Source organism: Anopheles bellator, chromosome 2 (assembly GCF_943735745.2).
Source record: "Anopheles bellator chromosome 2, idAnoBellAS_SP24_06.2, whole genome shotgun sequence".
Lineage (NCBI taxonomy): Eukaryota > Metazoa > Arthropoda > Insecta > Diptera > Culicidae > Anopheles > Anopheles bellator.
Window position 1 is genome coordinate 31941458 of NC_071286.1, and position 19052 is coordinate 31960509.

General features: G+C 49.6%; 5 protein-coding genes across 5 annotated transcripts; 2 read left to right on the forward strand and 3 right to left on the reverse strand.

Moving 5' to 3' along the window:
* The first annotated feature begins 3523 nt into the window (after nucleotides 1-3523).
* LOC131210657 (matrix metalloproteinase-2-like) lies at nucleotides 3524-7497 on the forward strand. Its single transcript, XM_058203937.1, has 8 exons — nucleotides 3524-3770; nucleotides 3846-3998; nucleotides 4256-4371; nucleotides 5688-5849; nucleotides 5931-6217; nucleotides 6285-6887; nucleotides 6959-7108; nucleotides 7225-7497. Exons 1-8 carry the CDS (start codon nucleotides 3621-3623, stop codon nucleotides 7335-7337), a joined length of 1734 nt encoding a protein of 577 aa, XP_058059920.1. The 5' UTR covers nucleotides 3524-3620; the 3' UTR covers nucleotides 7338-7497.
* A 719-nt stretch (nucleotides 7498-8216) lies between these two features.
* LOC131210417 (probable dolichyl pyrophosphate Glc1Man9GlcNAc2 alpha-1,3-glucosyltransferase) lies at nucleotides 8217-9968 on the forward strand. Its single transcript, XM_058203660.1, has 3 exons — nucleotides 8217-8288; nucleotides 8359-9022; nucleotides 9114-9968. The coding sequence occupies exons 1-3, from the start codon at nucleotides 8230-8232 to the stop codon at nucleotides 9903-9905; spliced, it is 1515 nt and encodes a 504-aa protein (XP_058059643.1). The 5' UTR covers nucleotides 8217-8229; the 3' UTR covers nucleotides 9906-9968.
* Nucleotides 9969-10243: 275 nt separating this feature from the next.
* Nucleotides 10244-11041, reverse strand: LOC131210235 (probable insulin-like peptide 7). Its single transcript, XM_058203447.1, has one exon. The coding sequence runs from the start codon at nucleotides 10896-10898 to the stop codon at nucleotides 10404-10406; it is 495 nt and encodes a 164-aa protein (XP_058059430.1). The 5' UTR covers nucleotides 10899-11041; the 3' UTR covers nucleotides 10244-10403.
* Nucleotides 11042-11741: 700 nt separating this feature from the next.
* LOC131207386 (glutamyl aminopeptidase-like) lies at nucleotides 11742-14799 on the reverse strand. Its single transcript, XM_058199998.1, has one exon. It carries the CDS (start codon nucleotides 14797-14799, stop codon nucleotides 12154-12156), a length of 2646 nt encoding a protein of 881 aa, XP_058055981.1. The 3' UTR covers nucleotides 11742-12153.
* Nucleotides 14800-15013: 214 nt separating this feature from the next.
* On the reverse strand, nucleotides 15014-17694 carry LOC131207387 (uncharacterized). Its single transcript, XM_058199999.1, has 6 exons — nucleotides 17588-17694; nucleotides 17293-17518; nucleotides 16597-17230; nucleotides 16511-16515; nucleotides 16226-16392; nucleotides 15014-16148 (listed from the first exon to the last, which is right to left on the reverse strand). The coding sequence occupies exons 1-6, from the start codon at nucleotides 17692-17694 to the stop codon at nucleotides 15014-15016; spliced, it is 2274 nt and encodes a 757-aa protein (XP_058055982.1).
* Between the last annotated feature and the right edge of the window lie 1358 nt (nucleotides 17695-19052).

Sequence of the window (19052 nt, forward strand, 5' to 3'; positions counted from 1 at the left end):
CTAAAGGGCACACCTTCGGGCCAACCCCAGTTTTCTTTTTCCTTTCCCACTTTTGCCGGGCTGTTTCGAGCGAATAATTTTACGTAATACGCACTCGCCAGCCGGGCGGAAAATGTAAATGTCAAAGCCAAGGCCAAAGTACGAGCTAAGACCCGGAATGAATAAACTCTCCCGTTCGGAACTAGCGGTGGGAATGAGCAAAGTGAGCACACAACAAGCGGTGGCGAAAATGGAGCCCACCCCAAACGCCACGCACAACGCCGGAGCCGGTTAAAGTTTGATGTGCGATTGGCGGCCCCAAAGTTGCAAAGTGCCTGTCGTCCCGGAACCGGAACACCGGCACACAGCAAGCATCCCTGTTCCGTGCTCCTTGGAAGAGGCAAAAAAAAACCAAACGGCATCCCCCCCCCCCCGCCCCCGAAGGCCAGAGTAAGTTCCGTTCGGGGAGTTTGGCTGGAAATTGAATGCAAATGCGCGCGGTCGGAAGAGATGGCTCCGAGTATTTTCTTTTCACTTGCCGGTTGCTGTCTTCCCCTCCCCGTCCTTCCCCTACACCGTTGTAAGAGGGTGCGCTAAACAACCGAGGCCACGGTTCCATCCGCTCCGGCCTCCGGGTGGCTCGGGTTGTGGCCCGGGCGCCGGCGGGAGCAATGAGAAAAGTTTTCGACTCAATTTCGAATTCCACTTGCGCACGGCGTCGTGGGCCCCGAAAAATTCGCCGGCCAGGATTCGGGCCAGGACGTGCGGGAAAGGATCCCAGCCCGGGGCGGCGGCGGTAGAGGCAGTGATAGCGTTATTGCCGGGGTGCTGATTGGAAAGTAGCTCGGTGTCGCCCGGGGCCGCGTGAAGTCAGTAACTGGAGCCGGTTGCCTTTGTTGCCGTTTTTTCTTTCATTTCGTTTCGTTTTTTTTTGCCTGTCGAGGAGTGCATTTTCTTTACAATTGTGTTCCGCCGGCCGTCAATTGTGCTGTCGAAGGCGCGCATTGTGCGATGCGCCCCGGAGTCCCCCGAGGAACAATCGAGCTGGTTTTCCGGAGCTTCACACCGGAACGACAGGCGAATGGCTCACTCGGAGGTAGGTGCATCATTTCGGAACACCCTTTTTCGGGTGGGAAAAGAATAATTAAACGATGGAACCGGTGTGTAGCTTCTCAAGGTATTACCGCTTGCAACTCGAAGGCCGACAACCGTGGTCGGTCGTTACCTAATCTCAAAGCGTTCTCACGACATGGCCCCACGGCTGTCGTAATGATACCCGAAAGGCCGACCATTGCAAATTGGATGGCCGGCCCGGGTCATCCCTAGGAACAGCTAAAACATGCTTTTTTGGGGTTTTTCTTTTGTGGTGGGTACACAACAAAAAATGTCTTAATGTTGTCCGCGATCTGTCGCGCGCGAAGCAGACGATTTCCACCGACGAAACCGAAAGCGTGGAAAATCGTGCCCGACACTCGGACAATTGTTGTCCGCCGGGCCGTGATTAGCTTGCGTATAATTTGGGGTTTCTCCGGACGAAAGTCGACAAAACAGACGGACGCCGGGTCATCGGTGCGCTTGTTTTTCGCCCTTCCTTTCGCGGCCTTGTTACATTCGTGGTCTTCGGTGTGCGTTCGAAAGATGGCATGAAAACGAGCCCGTTTCCTCCCGGGGCCGCCGGGAAACTCGTGGGAAATTGCGTCGGAAAGCTTTCCACCATTTTTTCCACCCGTTTTCGTTTTACTTTACTGCCGCCTGGCAACGGCTATTTGTCGGTCGGCCGATTTGTTGGCGAATCTGTGGCGAATGTGGTAAACGTCGGGGACAGCACGTCATCCGGGCCGGGAGAGGGAATTTAATAAAAAGGGCATGCCAGAGACGAGCATGTAAGAGTAATGCGACTACATGCCGTTGTTCGGTTTAAACGCCGTTTAAATCGTCTGTTCGTGTACTTCGAATACGAATGCCAATTTGAATATTAGTTCGAATACGTTTCAAAGGAAAGTACTTCTTGGTGACGACGTTTGATCGGACTCCTTTCTCATTTTCCGTTTCTCCTCCGTTCCAGACGATCGGCGTCTGATCGTATCTGATCGGCTTCTCTTCGAGCTTCCCGTTGGATAGATGCCAAAACTCGCATCAACTGAATCAAACTCCTTGAAACTGTACGAGTTTTGATTAAATTAACCAAGATTTTGAATGGGAGCCCCCATTTATGAAGTGGGAAAGGGTTTAAAACATTCTTCAGAACATTTCACCTTCCTAAAAACTCCCATATGCAGAATTTGTTTCGATTTGCTCGAAAACAACCCAAATTATACCGAATTGTAGGTTACGTTTGTGTGGGAGCTCTTCTTTTCTCTTTCGTCCTCTCCAGGTTCCCCTTTCATTAAGGATTAGATGGCATTCCCCATCGAAATCGCTAGGTTTCGCATCGTGTTTGCATAAACACAAACAAATCACACTCATTGTTTTAATTATTTCATTTTTTAAGTATTTGTATGTGTATTTTTCAAACACTTTCCTAACTATCTGTTCCATTCGGGGCGAAAACTATCGTCCAACAGCAGCAGTCTATTCCCAAAAAGCGTTAAGAGCTTGGCAACGGTGAAAAACTTTCCCTGAATTACTCTTTTTTCCCCTTTTTTATGATATCTAATCCAAAGTGTTCCTGAAGTTTTAGAAATCGTGTTTGTTTTTCTTTGAGAAAGTTATCTGTTTCCATCGTCGTTTTTCTGCCCTCCTTTTTAATTATATGTTCTGCTCATAGTAAATGAAATTTGCCATGTTGTTTTCATTATAACTTTACGCTAAGCTACTCAAACACATAGTATCTATGAAATACAATACTTCGAGTTGATGACTTTAAATTTATTTTGCCGTACGGCAACTTTTGCTAGTAACATCGACTGCCTGACGTAACACTCGGTCTTTGGGGGCTCCTGAAAAGAAATGCCACAGCGAATCCGGAACCATTTAGCCCCACAACAGATGGCGGATAATATACATAACGACATAATGACCATTAAGGAACGTATCAAAACGTGTGTTTCCCTTTCTTTTCTAATCACTGATCAGACGCTGACTACGCATCACGCGAGCCACGATCCCCGAGCGAATGGCGTCGCAATCTCCATCGAGCGGCAAGACATTCGCAGACTGACCGTCTTGACCTCGCGTGGCGGAAGCTACGATCGAGTTTTGCGGAAGGCTGGCCGAGCGTTGGGCGCATTAATTGTCGGCACTAATTGGAGCAAATCAAGGAACGATCGCTTAGTGCGGTGCGGGAGCGAAGAGAAAATTAAAACCGAAGCCGAGGACGGTTCTGGCTGCGGATGACAGCAGAACCACATTCTGCGTCACTCCAGCTTCCAAGTGCTACACTTTCGATTGGCTTTCTCTCTCTCCTGCGAGGAGAGAGCGAGAGTTCCGCAGTATGTTTGATAATTAGCATTAACGCGGGCAGCCGCTGTCAGAGCCGCAGTCTAATTATGCGCCTCGCAAGAGGAGGATCACCCACCAGTGGTTGTCAGCTCGGTCGTCGATCAACGGGAACCGGTCCACTCGTTATTTGCACGCCTCAGAGTGTGTAGGTCTGTGTGCTTTCATGAGCGATCCCTAATCCAGTGATCGATCACCGTAAAATGCTGGTAGCGGTTGGAACGGATTATGGCGACCGCTGGACTCGTGGGGCGATTCCCACACTTTTCGTGTTCGCGGTTCCTCTTTGTCTTATCACCAGCTCGATTATGTTGCCGGCCAACGGTGCTCCAACGGTGCCAACGAAAGAAATGGTTTGTGTGTCTGTGAAGTGACCAACACCGGCAGCAATCGGATTCACTCACGGCCCTCCAATCTTGGTGTTGTAGCTCGATTTTATGCGCCGCTTCGGGTATCTGGAGAAAGGGCCGACGCAAGCCGAAGCCCTGTACAGCGCGGAGGCGATCGTGGACGCGATCCGACACGTGCAGAAGTTCGGGAACTTGCCCCAAACGGGCGTCCTGGATCGTCGCACTCTACAGGTAGGTAGGGTTCTCGATGGCGCGTAGTACCTGACGACTTGTGAGTCCAAGCAATGAAGGTCCTTAGAAAAACACGTTATAACAACTCGATCATCCATTGGAAAAGGGGTCCCACTGAACCAATTGAGCGATTGTGTCTCAGACTTGCTCAGACCATGTAGTATCACCACCGGTCCGCCGTCTGATCCCTCTTCCCTTTCGAATTCCCCCAAAAAGGAAAAGCTTCCCCAAAAACCAACACATCTTCATCCTTTCAGCTAATGTCCGCGCCACGGTGCGGTGTGGCCGACGTAATTCAGCACGATCAATCATTGCGCCATCGGCGATACGTGATCGGTTCGGAGAGCTGGCGGAAGCGGCGCATAACGTACTTGTAAGTGGCCACTTTACCTTCCCCCAGCGACACACCAGAGGGCGGGTATGTTTTATATGTTGCGGGCTCCCATACCTTTCCCCCCCACCGGTGCCAAGTCCCCTCCGACAGTGAGAGAAGGAACGAGCGAAAGTAGACGGGCACCGACCAAACACAGCCCAATCGAACCTCCCAATTGGACCTCCCGCGTCCTTTTATGGCGCAGCGCTATCGATGGGCGATTTTTTATTCCATCCCGGGATGGAGGGGATTGGCGGCACCTGTCAGACACCGGGCTCGCTCGATGCTGTGTCCGGAACGATCGACGATAATCTATGATCGATCATCGAATAAACGAAACGAGTTGACCGGCATTAACCCTTTCGGGACCAGCAAGCCCTCCGATCGGGTTTCGGCGGTCCCATCGGGTGTTGGTTTGCTTAACTTTTTTGACATTTTAAACCCGTTTAAACACTGGGGTCAAGCCCCCGGTCAAAATTAGTAAACCACACCCAGTGCGATCGTCATGGTTTGTGGTCGCCGCAAACGGTTCGTTGGGTCCTTTGGCGAAAAATAAAGCAAAATTGCGCACTAATTTTCAATTGCACCGCGACCTTAAACGGCAGCCCGCCGGCCCACTGTCGGCGCCGCATCCGAGGGTTGCGTGCGAAAGCCCCCATTTTTTGCTGACGACAACCCAAACAGTCGGTGAAAAAAAAGTAATCCACGTCTCCACCTTCTCGGCGGCGGCCATTAGCTTTCGCTGCGATACCCATTTTCGTTTAATTGGTACGGCCATTCATTATCCAGCCACGGGCGGGTCAACTTGCCCGTGGCCACAGCATTAGCAGCCAGAGATAGAAGGAGTGTGTGCGTGTCTGTGAAAGAGAGAGAGAGAAAGAGAGGCAAAAAATACCACCCTGTAAATGGAAAGGAATAAACTTTCACTTTAATTGAAAACGATCATGAGAGTGCATAGGTGCGTGCGTGCGTGCATTCCGAGGCCTGAGTCTCGCTGCGCATGATTCGGGGCGGTCAGCCGGTCAGCCGTTCGGACAGGTGCCATTTGGACATTAGCATTTTCATCGATTTCCAGCCTGCAACTGGAAAGGAATATTGAATTCCTCGCACTCACGGCGAGCGGGCCTCATTTGATTGGCAATTTGCAATTAACCGGCAATCACGGCTGGGTTGTCCATGGATCCTCCCAGAACTTGTACAACGTTATAACAGTGACAATCTGAACTTGGGACACCGTTTCCGTGGGCCATCTCAGGGGTGGGGGTTTCACCTGGTCTTGCCACTTCTAATGTCGGTCCGGAAACGGTCTTAAACAGCATAGCGAATTGGTCGAGCAAGGTCGGCGAAGAGTCGGTGGCCAGGTTTATGGCCAAAGCGTTCGGCGAGTGGAGCAAGTACAGCAAGCTGCGCTTCGTGCGAGTTTACGACCCATCGGCGGACATCATAGTCGGTTTTGGTAGCGGTCACCACGGGGACAAGTGAGTAGCGGAGTAGTATCTGAAAGGTGTGACCACCAAGTAAATCAATGTTGCCAAAAACGAATACTCCCAAAATAATAGTTACCCGTTCGATGGTCCGGGCAATATTCTGGCGCACGCCTTCTACCCGTACGAGATGAACGCGTACGGCGGTGACATCCACTTCGACGAGGACGAGAATTGGAAGGAAAATTCGACGCACCTTAGTGAAGGGGTCGATTTCTACTCGGTTGCCATTCACGAGCTGGGCCACTCGCTGGGCCTTGCGCATTCGCCCGTCTACTCGTCGCTCATGTTCCCGTACTACAAAGGCATCACGCAGGGGACGCTCGACTACGACGATATTCTGGCCATGTACCAGCTGTACAGTGAGTGGCTTTGCCGTAGGGGTTTGCAGCAGGGCAGTTAAAAATGGGTGAATCTCCGTCTTCGCAGTACAAAACCGGCACATAACGGAGGATCCTGACTGGATGTACACCACGGAAACGACCCCGGAGATCACGGAGGTCATCACTGTAACGGCTGCCCCTCGGCTGCCTGATCTGGAGGTCGAGACCGATGGGCACGTTCCCTCCAGTAGCACCACCACCGAGGTGTACAACGTTCCGATCACATACGTCGGGGACTACGAGACGGTGGACGATCACATCATTCGGCATCATTCGCCACCACCGGTATCGCTGGCACCGGAACCTCACCCGATCCCGGACATCTGTAGCGGGAGTTTCGATGCGATCGGTTTGTTGCGTGGGGAAGTGTTCATCTTCAAAGGACCCTACCTGTGGAGGCTGACCGAAAAGTATCGCATAAAGGAAGGCTATCCGGTGCAGATTTGGCAAGTGTTCCGTGGTTTCCCCCAAACAGTCACTCACATCGATGCCGTGTACGAGCGCTTGGACGATAATGCGATCGTCCTGTTTTCCGGCCGCTTCTACTGGGTGTTCGATGCACTGAACTATCTCCAGCCGGAAGTGCGTCCCATAACGGATTTCGGTTTGCCGGAGGACCTCAAACGCCTCGATGCGGCCTTGGTTTGGCGTGCGTGTCGTACCCTGGTCATGGTTTCGTCAACGATCTCTACTACCCCTGTTTTGGTGTCTTTTTTGCAGCCAAAAATGACAAAACATACTTTTTCGCGGGCGATCAGTTCTGGCGGTACAATGACACGGCCGGTGAGATGGATGAAGGCTATCCGTTGTCCATGGATCGGTGGTTTGGCATTCCGAGCAATATCGACGGGGCGACTGCAGTTGCTAGTGGTATGTACTGGTGCCTACGATAGCCGGAAAGACGGCAGACCATGGAGGCCTGAGGCTAATAACTATATTTTCTTCCATTGGATGTGTCCTTGGCGTTTGGATACTTCCCGCCCCAGGCAAAACTTATTTTTTCAAAGGCAACTTCTACTGGCTGTACAACAATGAGCGAGTTCGCCCAGAACGCGGATATCCTCGAAGGACAGGAACCATTTGGCTTGGCTGTAGATAAAGTTGTCCATCGCGCTGGTGCACACATGGCTGAATGGGCTGATAAATAAAAAGAATAGATTAAACTAATAATTAGTAGTGATTCTATGCATTTAGAAATAGATTTTAACTTTAACAATAACATATTACACCAAAGCATACTGCCAGCATACCCTTTTAATTTTCCATCAATTACTTTAAAAAATTATAAAATACATGAAATAAAAAGGAAAGGAAAATCAATGCGAAAAAGTAGTTTGATGTAAGGGTCTAATACAGTTACAGAATTCTTACACTTAGCGAAAATAAAAATGTAAAAACATATCGCGAGGCAACTGTTGAGTCAACCTACTTTTCGCATCCACCGAAATTCCCTTTTGTATTCTCCGAATCAATCAGCTGTTCGTGGTGAAGCGTTTTAGCTGTCAATGAAAAACGCTTCGATTTCTTTCTTGTAATGCTAGTTTTTGGCACTTTTTCGTATGTTTTACATCATTGTTATTAAAAGCAAATTTTTTACCTGTTTTTGTTTCACTTTGGAATATAGGAAACAATCAATGTTATGGTTTCTTTAAATTCCCCGAAACGCTAAAGCATTCTCGCCAATGTTTACGTTTTCGAAGCGAACAGTTCGCTATGATCGAAATCTGTTCCAGAGATGTGTTTACTTAAAATTCTCACAAAATACATTTGTAGCATAAAATAAATTTAATTCCTCGTAGATATTTTGTGTTGACTACTAACGCAGTTATTTTGGCTGTTGTTGGCAGAAGCACAGCCTTGAACTTTTAATAGCAATATGCGTGGAGAAATGGACCGAGCGTAGTAAACGCTTTCTCAACGCAGTTCAGTTTCCGTGGCAACAAACACGTAAGTTTCAGTGGCGGTTGTTTCATCCGAGCCGGTACATAACGATGTTTTGGCATGTTTTTCTGTTAACCTCGGGTATTAAACTATTGTTTATTCCTGCATAGTACGTACAAGCCCTGCACATCCGATAAAACAGGCCCCGTTTAACGCAATGGTTCCGTTTCGTTTCACAGTCGCTCCACTGATTTCGAGGTACACCGTAACTGGCTTGCAATCACACACAGTTTACCGCTTTCGCAGTGGTACTACGAGAAAACCAGCGAATGGACACTGGATTACCCACCCCTGTTTGCCTACTTCGAGTGGGCCCTCTCGCAGCTGGCCAAATCGTTCGACCCACGGATGCTGGAGGTGAAGAATCTCAACTATGCCTCCGAACAAACGGTCCTCTTCCAACGGTGCTCCGTGATTGTTGCGGACGTCATTTACGCACTTGGTGCCCGACGTTGCTTGCGGGCACTGGCAGGCGATGATGGGAACCCTGCCCGGTCTCGGCAGCTCATCGGCAGTGCTCTGCTTCTCGCCAACGCTGGCCTGCTCATGGTGGACCACATTCACTTCCAGTACAATGGGTTCCTGTTCGGCGTACTACTATTGAGCATCGGAGCGTTGCTGGAAAGCAAACCGCTACAGTCGGCACTACTATTTGCGGTGCTGCTTAACCTGAAGCACATTTTCATCTACATCGCCCCAGTTTTTGCGGTTTATTTGCTTCGATTTTATTGCCTACGCGGCTCGAGTGGCGGACAAGCGCTAATGAAATTAATCAAACTCGGCTCCATCACGCTGGGCGTCTGTTTGCTGTCGTTTGGCCCGTTCCACAACCACCTTCCGCAGGTATGTGCAATTTTGTGCCCTTTAATGGTTGTGTCCCGATACTAATTTGTATTTATGGCCCAATACGGTCATTACGTTCTTCCTGTTTAAGGTGCTGTCGCGGTTGTTCCCCTTCAAGCGTGGCCTCACGCATGCCTACTGGGCACCGAATTTGTGGGCTCTCTACAACGCAGCGGATAAGGTGCTCGCCCTGGCATTGGGACGCCGAGGGCTGCCTGTTGGAACGAGCAGTGGCTTGGTGCAAACATTTGAGCATTCCGTCCTGCCGTCTGTCACGCCGGGCGTAACATTCGTTCTCACTGCCGTCGCCATGCTTCCGGTTGCCATCAAGCTGTGGTCGGTCGCTGGAAGAGAATCAACTGCATACCTTGGTAACTGCTTTATCCGGGCCATCGTTTTGTGTGGCTGTACCTCGTTTCTCTTCGGTTGGCACGTCCACGAGAAAGCAATTCTTATGGTGCTCATTCCTTTAACGCTGCTGTCGATCGTCAACGCGAACGACGCACGTTGGACCGTTTTCCTGGGCATCGTCGCTCATTACTCACTGTTTCCGCTTCTCTTTAAACCGGAACTAACGATTGTTAAGATCAGTCTGCATGTAGCTTACACCGCGGTCAGCGTAGCGCTTTTGAAACATTTGCATCATGGAAACTTTTTCCGTCTTCCGGAATTTCTCTACCTTGCCGGATTTCCTATACTCTGTGTGTACGAAAATTTAGTTCACGATGCCATTGGTCTCCGGGAACGGTTACCCTTCGTGCCACTACTGCTGACAAGTGTATACTGTGCCGTCGGGGTGTTGTATTTCTGGATTTCCTATCAAATATCATTTTTATTGACGAAAAATATCGATCACAGTACGGATAGGAAGAAGAAAAAGTAATAGGCAACAAGGAAGGATTGCAAAAAGTTATGATATTTATAAATTGTAAATTATTGTAATAAATGTTGCGTTTTGAAAAGATGTACTAATTTAGCCAGGTTTGTTTATCTCTGTACGAAAATGAGAGTTGAGTCATGAACGATTAAACTAAACCTTTGACTTTAACATAAGCAAGTGCCAGTTCCGTGTGGTTTCTCAATAGCTTCAGCCCGACCAAACGCCCAAAAACTGTTGCTTATGGCGGTTGGGTAGTGCGGTTACCTTTATTTCACAAATATTTCGAACGAAACACTAGAAACTCTACAACCTATGCTGTGTACGATGATCAAGAATACCGAGAAGTCCTCCTCGTTCTACCTCTTCAGGCGTGTGTGGGCTTGCTTAGCGTCTGCTGGTCGTGGTCAGTACTTCTGAAGATAGTCCTTTACGAACCGCACGCGGACGATGGCGCGGCGCATCACCACCAATCATGAAACAACGGCGGCTCCAAATCTGAGCTCATTTTCTGCGCCGATAGTGATTCAGCCGTTTGTTCGATGGACAGTACTCGGCGTACTCTTCCCATGTGCATCCGGTGCGATTGCAGCATTCGGCCGTTATGGAACCACCGGAACGGCGTTTACCCGTCCGTCGAGTACGCAGAAATGCATGAGCTTCTTCGGGACGGATTGCCCACGGAAAGGCGACGTTGGTTCTGCCAATGATCTCCGGACCATCCACAATCAAAGGGTCGCTTCGTTTTTCCGGTCCCATGCTGTCGTCTCGATTACCGCGCCTCGAAATCCGATAGATATCCTTCTCGCAGGCCCAGTACAGATGTCTGATCAACTTCTCGCGGCATCGCGAGTGGCTCTCCTGGTGCCAAACCTTTTCCCAGTCGGCACGTGTTCGTTCGCTAAAGGTCACTTCCAGCGCATCGTCCAGACCACTCCCGGAGGCACTGACAATGTCGGCAAACTCCAGCAGAACACACAGTGCCAACGGTAGCCACATCCCGGACGCTTACGTCCCGGGACGGGAACACAAACACACACAAGGTCTATTGGCAGCTTCCGAGCAGAACGATCACTATTGCACCGTTCCGGGTACGACAGTCCCGGCAAACTTCATCCCGCCAAAAGGATACTCGACGTGCTCTGCAGTTCACCGATGAATGAGACCTAGCGTGTTGCAGGTGGACACTATTTATACTGACCAATAGGTCCTGGGGGCAGCGAGTCACAACCCGAAATCATCCATTCGTGGAATCGAGTGACGACCACAGACACCTCTCCGGTACTCCAACACCAATAAGCCCGTGGACTGATTCTATTGACTAATGTAATGATCGCTCGGGAAGCTGTAGGTGCGCGCCAACCTGTTGGCGACCGATACGGGCGAAAGAGCAAACAATCATAACAGCAACACCCACCCGATCCGTTGATGGTCACAAGTTGGACCCACCGTGCGGAGCCGGGACGATGCGCAACACGCGCGGATAACACCACACATAAATTAGACATTAGAGCTGAAACGAGGACGAAACATGGCACCCGACAGTGGTCGCCACGAAAGGATGCATTCTTCTCCGCACACTCCAGGTGCACAAACCAACGATTTAATCTGGGCAAAATTGTTTAAACTTTCAAAACGCAAATGATCAGAACAGTGAACGGAAAAGGGGGAAAAAAATATCGTCCCGCACTCTGGCATCTCAAAAATAATGTAACGATAAAGTACTTGTTATAGAACTTACCTCAGTTTTTTTCTTACAAGTTTAGTCAATTCTTTGAAATATGTTTACAGTTGTATTTTATTATCTCTTAAGTATCATTCGAAAATAACTTCGAAGCCTAGTTGGAGAAATACCGAAACTGATATTAAAACGATAAAAAAAACTCGTTGTTATAGAACACAGCAGAGAATATATTGAACAATTTGAAATAAGATAAAAAAACACTTGTCAAATCAGTAAAATACTGCGCCGATAGATTGCTACGAGCATCCTAGTCGAGTATCGGCGGAACGCTGTGCGAGTTCTGATGGTGCGCCAAAGTTGTTACAGCTTGTGCGGCTACGGGCCGATACACAAGGCCCTACGCGGAGTGACAAAGTACATAGCTTCCTGAATCCGGACATCTTCATCTGAAGCAATCGAACGACAGGCATCAACGATAGGGGCCAACCAGCGAAAGGACATTTGATTAAAGCAATCGTTATTGGTGACGGTTTTTGTGTGCCGTTCGATATTCAGCCCCTAAACCGCTTTCTACGGCCGATAATTCGCAAAGTGGGCAATAAGTTGGTTCAGTTCCTGCGCATTCGCCTCACGCCAGCTGATGGTTGACGTCATAATGGTGTTGGCGTGCTGAAGAAAACCACCCGGCAGTAGAGACTCGTTTCGGACGATCAACTTCCGTACCAGCGCCATCTGCTCGCGGTTATTGACCTCGGTTACGATGCGGTTGAGTAATCGCTGCAACTCTGCAATGGCCATCGCATCCTGGGCGCCTCCATCGTGGGATGTGCTCGACAAAAACTGTAGAACCGTTCCGAGGAATCGGGTAGCATCGGTGTTAATCAGTTTTTCGAGCAATTTGTACAGCTCGTCGATGGAGAGAAGCTTGTTTTTCGACATGCGGTTGAACGCGGCAAGGAACAACGTGTCCCGTGCGTTCCGTTGGCATTTGATGCGTGCAAATACACGCAACTCGATTAATTCGTCTAGTGAGCTAAGTTCTAAAACTAGTTCCCGTATCGTCAGCGGGGTGGCCCTTACTGGACATCCTGTGTCAAAGCCGGGACCGAACTTGCGACGACCGGAGATTGTTGTTCCACCGAGCCTTTTCCACCAATCGTACGCCCGGTCGAGGGCCTCGGAATCGAATGCCGTACGGGCGTTTGAGAAGAACTGAAACATTTCACCGGCCAATCCACGGACGATGCGATCGAAACGCTGTGAGCGGAGATTGCGCTGCAAGAAGCCAACGTTTTCTTCCGCCATCGCCGTGAGCCATGGCAAAGGATCCCGTAGACCGGGCAGCTGTTGAAGCAAGCGGATGCACGCGTTGTATCCACCCAAACCAACCTTTGCCAGCACGAAGGCATCATCTATCAGTTTGGCCTGTGTGGTCGGAGGAAACGTTCGGACGGAATCCACAATCATGCGCCAGCCCTTTTCATCGTACTCTACACGGTAGAACCCAACCTGCCGCGGGTTCACAATTAGCACATCGGAACCAGTCATTTCTAGTTTAACAACCATTTCGCGATCGGTTTCACGCATCCAAAACGCCGGACGATACTCGTATCTTCCGCGAGAGCTATTGGTGTAGTACGTAATGGGAATATGCCATCGTGATGTGGGGTCGGCGGTCACCTCTTGCAGCTGATACCGTTGCTGTCGCAGTCGCACATACCGTGCGCTCAATCGCTCCACCGTCACAACCGGGTAGCCAGGTTTATCCGCCCAACTTCGAAACATTTCCTCCACGGGTGGCCAACCTGGGGTCGAATTGGCAAAGCTGTTATACAAATCCGTCGGTCGCACTACAGCGTTTCGGTATGTTTCAAGATATCGGCGAACACCGGACTGGAACGCTGACTCTCCGATCGTGCAGTTGATCATTCGCAAAATGCAACCCGCTTTGCTGTACGTGAGCGTATCGAACAGTTCCTCGATCTGCACCGTGTCCGCCGGAAGAGGTTCTACGGTTAGTGCATGGCTAATGGGTAGAGCATCCGCATGCAAAGCTGGCCTCATGTGCCGCATGGCAAACGTTTCCTCCAGCGGTATCAGTTCCGGGTACTGTGCGTTCCCCAGTACAATCTCGAAGTACGTAGCGAAGCCTTCGCTCAGCCACAGGTACGACCACCAGGCGGGTCCGACCAGATTGCCAAACTGCTGATGCGACGTCTCGTGACCGATCGTCAGTACCGCCTGTATCCGTTGCAGGCGGTGTACCTTCTTGCCGGCCAACACCAGAAATTGCTCGTCGTACGACACTAGGCCCCAGTTTTCCATCGCATTCCCGAACCGTGGGATGGCCGCGTGTTCCAGCTTCGTCAGCCCCATCGGCTGGCCGGTGTAGCGTTCGAGGTGCGTCAGCAGTGAGGATGCAACTTCCAAGCTAAACTGAAGTGTCTTTTTATCCTTTGGCGGCGCCAAAACGCCAACTTGCACCCCCGAGGGACTTGTGGTGTGGATGGCCGCGTAGTTGGTCACCAGGAACGCCACCAGGTAGGTTTGCATCGGGGCGGTGCGCTCGAATTGGACCATTTTACGTCCGCCCGATAGTGGGCTTACGTTCGCGATGGGCGTGTTGGACGCAACCAGGTGGCTATCGTTGCTAACGATAGTCAGCTGAAAGGTGGCCTTAAGGGCAGGCTCATCAAAGCACGGGAATGCGTATCGAGCGTAGCAGGGTTGAAAGTGTGTCGCGGCCACCGTCACGGGAACTCGCTTCGCTCCGCGATATTCGGTCCGGTAGAAACCCTTCTTTTCACGACCGAGCTGCCCTCTGAACGATATCGTAAGCACAACTTGGCCATCCTGTACGCTGCTCAGTGGCCGATGGCTACGAATGAGCAAAACTTCACTACCGACACGATTCGGTTCCAGCTCATGGGGAATCACCTCTCCATTGGTGGTCGTCTGCAGCACGATCTCGTCGATGCTGTTGCCCACATTGTGCAACGCCACACGGTCGGTATCACTTACGATCGCAATGCGGATCGACACTTTGCCGTGGTAACTGAAATCATTCCCACCCAATCCTGAAGCTTCCAGGAAGAGGTCGTAATGGAGTGGTGCGGTACTGTTCGGTAGACGATCCCAGCTACCGGCCAACACCGGAACTAGACACAAGCTCAGCACAATCCACCACATAACTAACCGAGAACTACAAACCGCCATGTCTTAAATGTGGCAACTTCACGCCAGCCTCAAACACTCTACAAGCTATGTTGAAGTGTCCGATAACTGGACGGCTTAAAAACTAAAGCACGCGCCGCTGTCTGGTACGGTGTGAACGAAGGCGGTGCGATTTCCAAATTGAATGCCCCATGTGGCGGCACTAGCACTGATTAACACTTTAGTACGATTGCAGACTGCACTAATCGGGCGCTTATCACTGAGTGGAGAAATCAAAATCGCTCTCGTCGTTTACCGAACTCACCGTTGGCGTATCGGTAGCTGGTGGCTGGTCGTTTGTAGACGACGGGATCGTGTTTTTCGTTTCCACGGAAGGATCCTTCGCAGGATCACTGACGGCAGTTGTATCCAACGAAGAATGGTCCGCAGGTTTGGTTGCCTCGGGTTGGTCCCGACTTGGGTCCTCTACAGCGTCCGTTACACCAGCTGGTGCTTCGCCTTCAGCCGTTGCTGGGGCGTCCTGTGAGTTTGCTTGGTCTGGTCCATCGGATGGGTAGTACATTTGCTGTTGCTCTCCTGTGTACTGATCCGTTGCCAATTGCTGTTGCTCTTCCTGGCCTTCGTACAGTTCCTGTTGCTGCTGTTGTTGGCCAGTGTTGTCAACGTAGTACTGTTGTTGTTGTTGTTGTTGCGCCTGCTGGTCAGCATTTTCACTATAGTACTGGCCTTCGCCATAGCTTTGCTGCTGGTTATAGTATTGTGCGTTTTCATCGTACTGATACTGTTGCTGATTGGGATCAAGATAGGTTCCAGACGTGTCGTAAGGATTTGTCTGGTCCGCTCCTTCTTGATATTGATACATAGATTGATCCGTTGCAGTCCCTTCGACATACTGGCCCTCTTGATATGAGCCCTCAACCGCTTGATACTGGTAGGCTTCAGTGACCGCTTGCTGGGTCTCGTTTCCGTAGCTAGTAGCATCATACTGAGGAGCTTGGTACATCACGTTTTCATCACGATGGTATCCGTCGGCAGACGATGACACTTGCTCCTGCTGTTCTGCAGTTACGGCCTGGTCTTCAAGAGTCGTAATCGATTGAACAACGTTACAATCACCATCACCATTTGTTACAGTTTGCTCCGCACTTCCTGGCTGTTGTACGTTTTCATTCGGATCTACTTCTTGGTCAACTGTCTCTACGTCAGTTTCATAGACAAGGCCAGCAGCTAATTGCACTTCAGGCTCTCGTGGTTTGGAGGATGCCACGGGAAAAGCTCTGGATTTCATCGCTTGCCGTGCCATGCTCCAATGGGGATTTGTAGCCCGAGACTGTTGAATTGAATGATCCTCAATAGGCAGCATAGCTGGCACGAGTTGATTATGTTCTTCACTGTAGTATTGAGTAGTCAAAGTTTCGTTTTGAGGTTCGTTCGAACGTTGCGCTTCATAGTGTGGAGTTTCTTCTACCATCGGTCGACCAGCGTATCCCTGAGCTTCACCATAATCCTGCTGCTGCTGTGCATCTTCTTCCGAAACTTGCTCAGCAACGCTGGGTTCTGTTGTATTAATCTCAACTTCTTCGGAAAGTTTCTCATAAATAGACTGAACTTGAGGCTCACGCTGTTTTGTCGAATCTTCAACAATGTTTTCGGCAGACGTTGCTAAAAGTTGGTCGAGAGGTTCATTCGCTTCTTGGTCCGATTCTTTTGCTGTGCGCGATTTACTATCTTCTATCAATTCTTGAAGACCTACTGTTTCTGTAACAAAACCAAGTAAATAATATAAAGACAGTTAAATTTTAATTGTAGTCGCACAAGGGCGGAACATTTTACGGATACCTTTATTTATCACTTGAGAAGAGTTCTTATCTGCAACGTCAGCCCAGCTCAGCTCCACCTTCTCGCCAAGCGCCTTGGCGCTGTTTTCGACAATACTAAATTGATCCATTGTTTCGGGCGGTCCTTTTTCCGGTGCTCGCTGTTCGTCCTCACTTACGGTCACGTCCTCCAAGTAGGCTCCGTGGTTCTGCTTGACGAGTTCCGGCGATGGAGCCACTACGTTTACGCTCGGAATTGGTTCCTTCAATACTTCACTGTCGATGTATCGAATAAAGTCCTCGTTAGACATCTCGAAACGTTTCGCTTTCGTACCACCGACGGATGGAACCGGTGATATGTCGTTTGGCGTTAGCGCACTTGTTTCGTACTTTCTTGTCAAGGAATCATCCGCGGTAGAAGCAAACGACGGTACCATTGGCATCGCTTTCTGCTGAGAAGCAAGATAGCTGCTTAGGGCAGTTGGTGGTGGTATCATGTTTAGGCTGGCCGTTTGTTGATGCGTTAGCTCGGAGAGGTAGTGCACGAATTCCGATTTTGGTGCCGCCGGGGGCGCCATGATCATCGGCAGTGGTGCCTGATACCCGTTGTGTTGGGCTGAAGACCAGGTACGCATTAGATACATTTCATATTGGGTCTGCCGAGAGAATTAGCATCCGATAGTGAACCAAAGCCGTTAGAGAAACTGGAGTGCTGTACCTTCAGCATTTTCAGTCGGTCTGTTTTGGCAGCCAGAGATGCCGCCTGTAGATCGATCTTGTTCAGCATCCTAAGAATGCTCTCGTTCCGTTCCGCGCGTTGACGGTCCGCTTCGATCTGCCGTTTGTGGCGCTGTTTCATAGCGCGGGCTGCAGCTCGCTCGCAATCAGTTCTTTCCCGCATCAGCTCGGCGAAACGTTGCTCCAGTTCAGCTCGTTCCCGTTCGCTGAAAAAAGTTTCACCAAAATCCGTGCCAATCGATTTAACCTTTACAAACATCCCTTTGTGTGCTTACCATTTCCGAATGCGGTTTTCCATCTCGTCAAACTCGCGCCGGTAACTGGTCTTTGCTCCTACCGTCTCGGACACTAGTCCCGCATCGGTGAGGAAAGATGAGGCCATTGGCGGTGCGAAGCTGAACGGCGATGTTTACACGGCTCCTTACACGAATGGTTCCAATCAATTCTAAACCATGGAAAGGATCCGACCAGCAGTGGTTGCGTTGGTCCCTGCGTGTCTTGTCCTGTTTTTCCGTGACCTTTCCTCAACTAAATCAACCACTTCTTGGAGAAAACTGCACGGGTGCCGGAAAAATGCGAGGAAAAGCGAAACCGAAGAAGAAAATCAATAGTGGCCTGGTAAACAAAGTTATAAACAGGACAAAATCGTTTCGTTTCACCCGGCCGTGGCCGCACCCAACACAGCACAGGAACAAAGGATGTATGGCAGGGTGGCGTAACATTAAATGCAAGAATTTATCCTTGAAAAATGATAATTCGAAAGCAGTCTCAAGAGCTACCACAAACGAGCCCAACCGTACCTGCTGACGCCGTCTACGTTCGACGTCACGCTCGTGGGGCGATGGCGGCGAGCAACGGTTCCAGAAGTACACCGGGTGGCCAAAGTTATTGTAGGTTCCCCTTGCAACTCGCACGCTTCGCTGGCGGCGTTTCCGTCGTCGTACGGGTCAGTCACGCAAACCATGACCCTTTTCCGTGTGGCCGCAAGGGGACGAACTGGCCCTTTATGCGACTGGGACAATGACACACACGACACAGGCGGCAAGGGAGTCTATTTTTGGCTAACAACATCTTGTGTTCGACCCATAATGGGTTCCATTTCGGTGATTCCGATCACCCATCATTGATTCCCACCGAATATATATTTTTTACCCTTAATGCCGGCTCCACATTACGCCTTTCTACACAGAGTTTTTCTCTGGGCTTTTTTATACCTTGAACGTGAAGCTATAACCATGCAAACACATTTATTTTTTAACTTTTCGAACTATGTCGGGCTAATTTTGAGGATACTACAGTTATTATTTTGGGCGAGCTAACTACCTACAATGCTAACCTCACCAAGGTAGCCAAGTAATGAACAAGTCATAGACCTTTAGATGATATTAACACGATAAAATAACTGAAAATGATTCAATATTCTATAAGTACATTTTCTTTACCGTTGTAAGATAAATATTGAAACGAAACCACATCCAGTCTGAAACTTATATTTGCTCGATTTGGTTTAATTTTGGAAAGATTTGTTCCTCGGTACTTAATTCACTTCACTTCCTTTAACCATCTTATTTATTTACTTACATGTTTTTAAATTTTATTTAGCTACGTTTATTGAAATATGAAGTTTATCGCTGATCACTTTATTCTTATATTCACTTCACGTGTAACACTATCAATGTGTTCAGCGGTAATGTTGACAATACTTGCCGTGGCTCCTAATCATACGCTCCAAGCGCAACA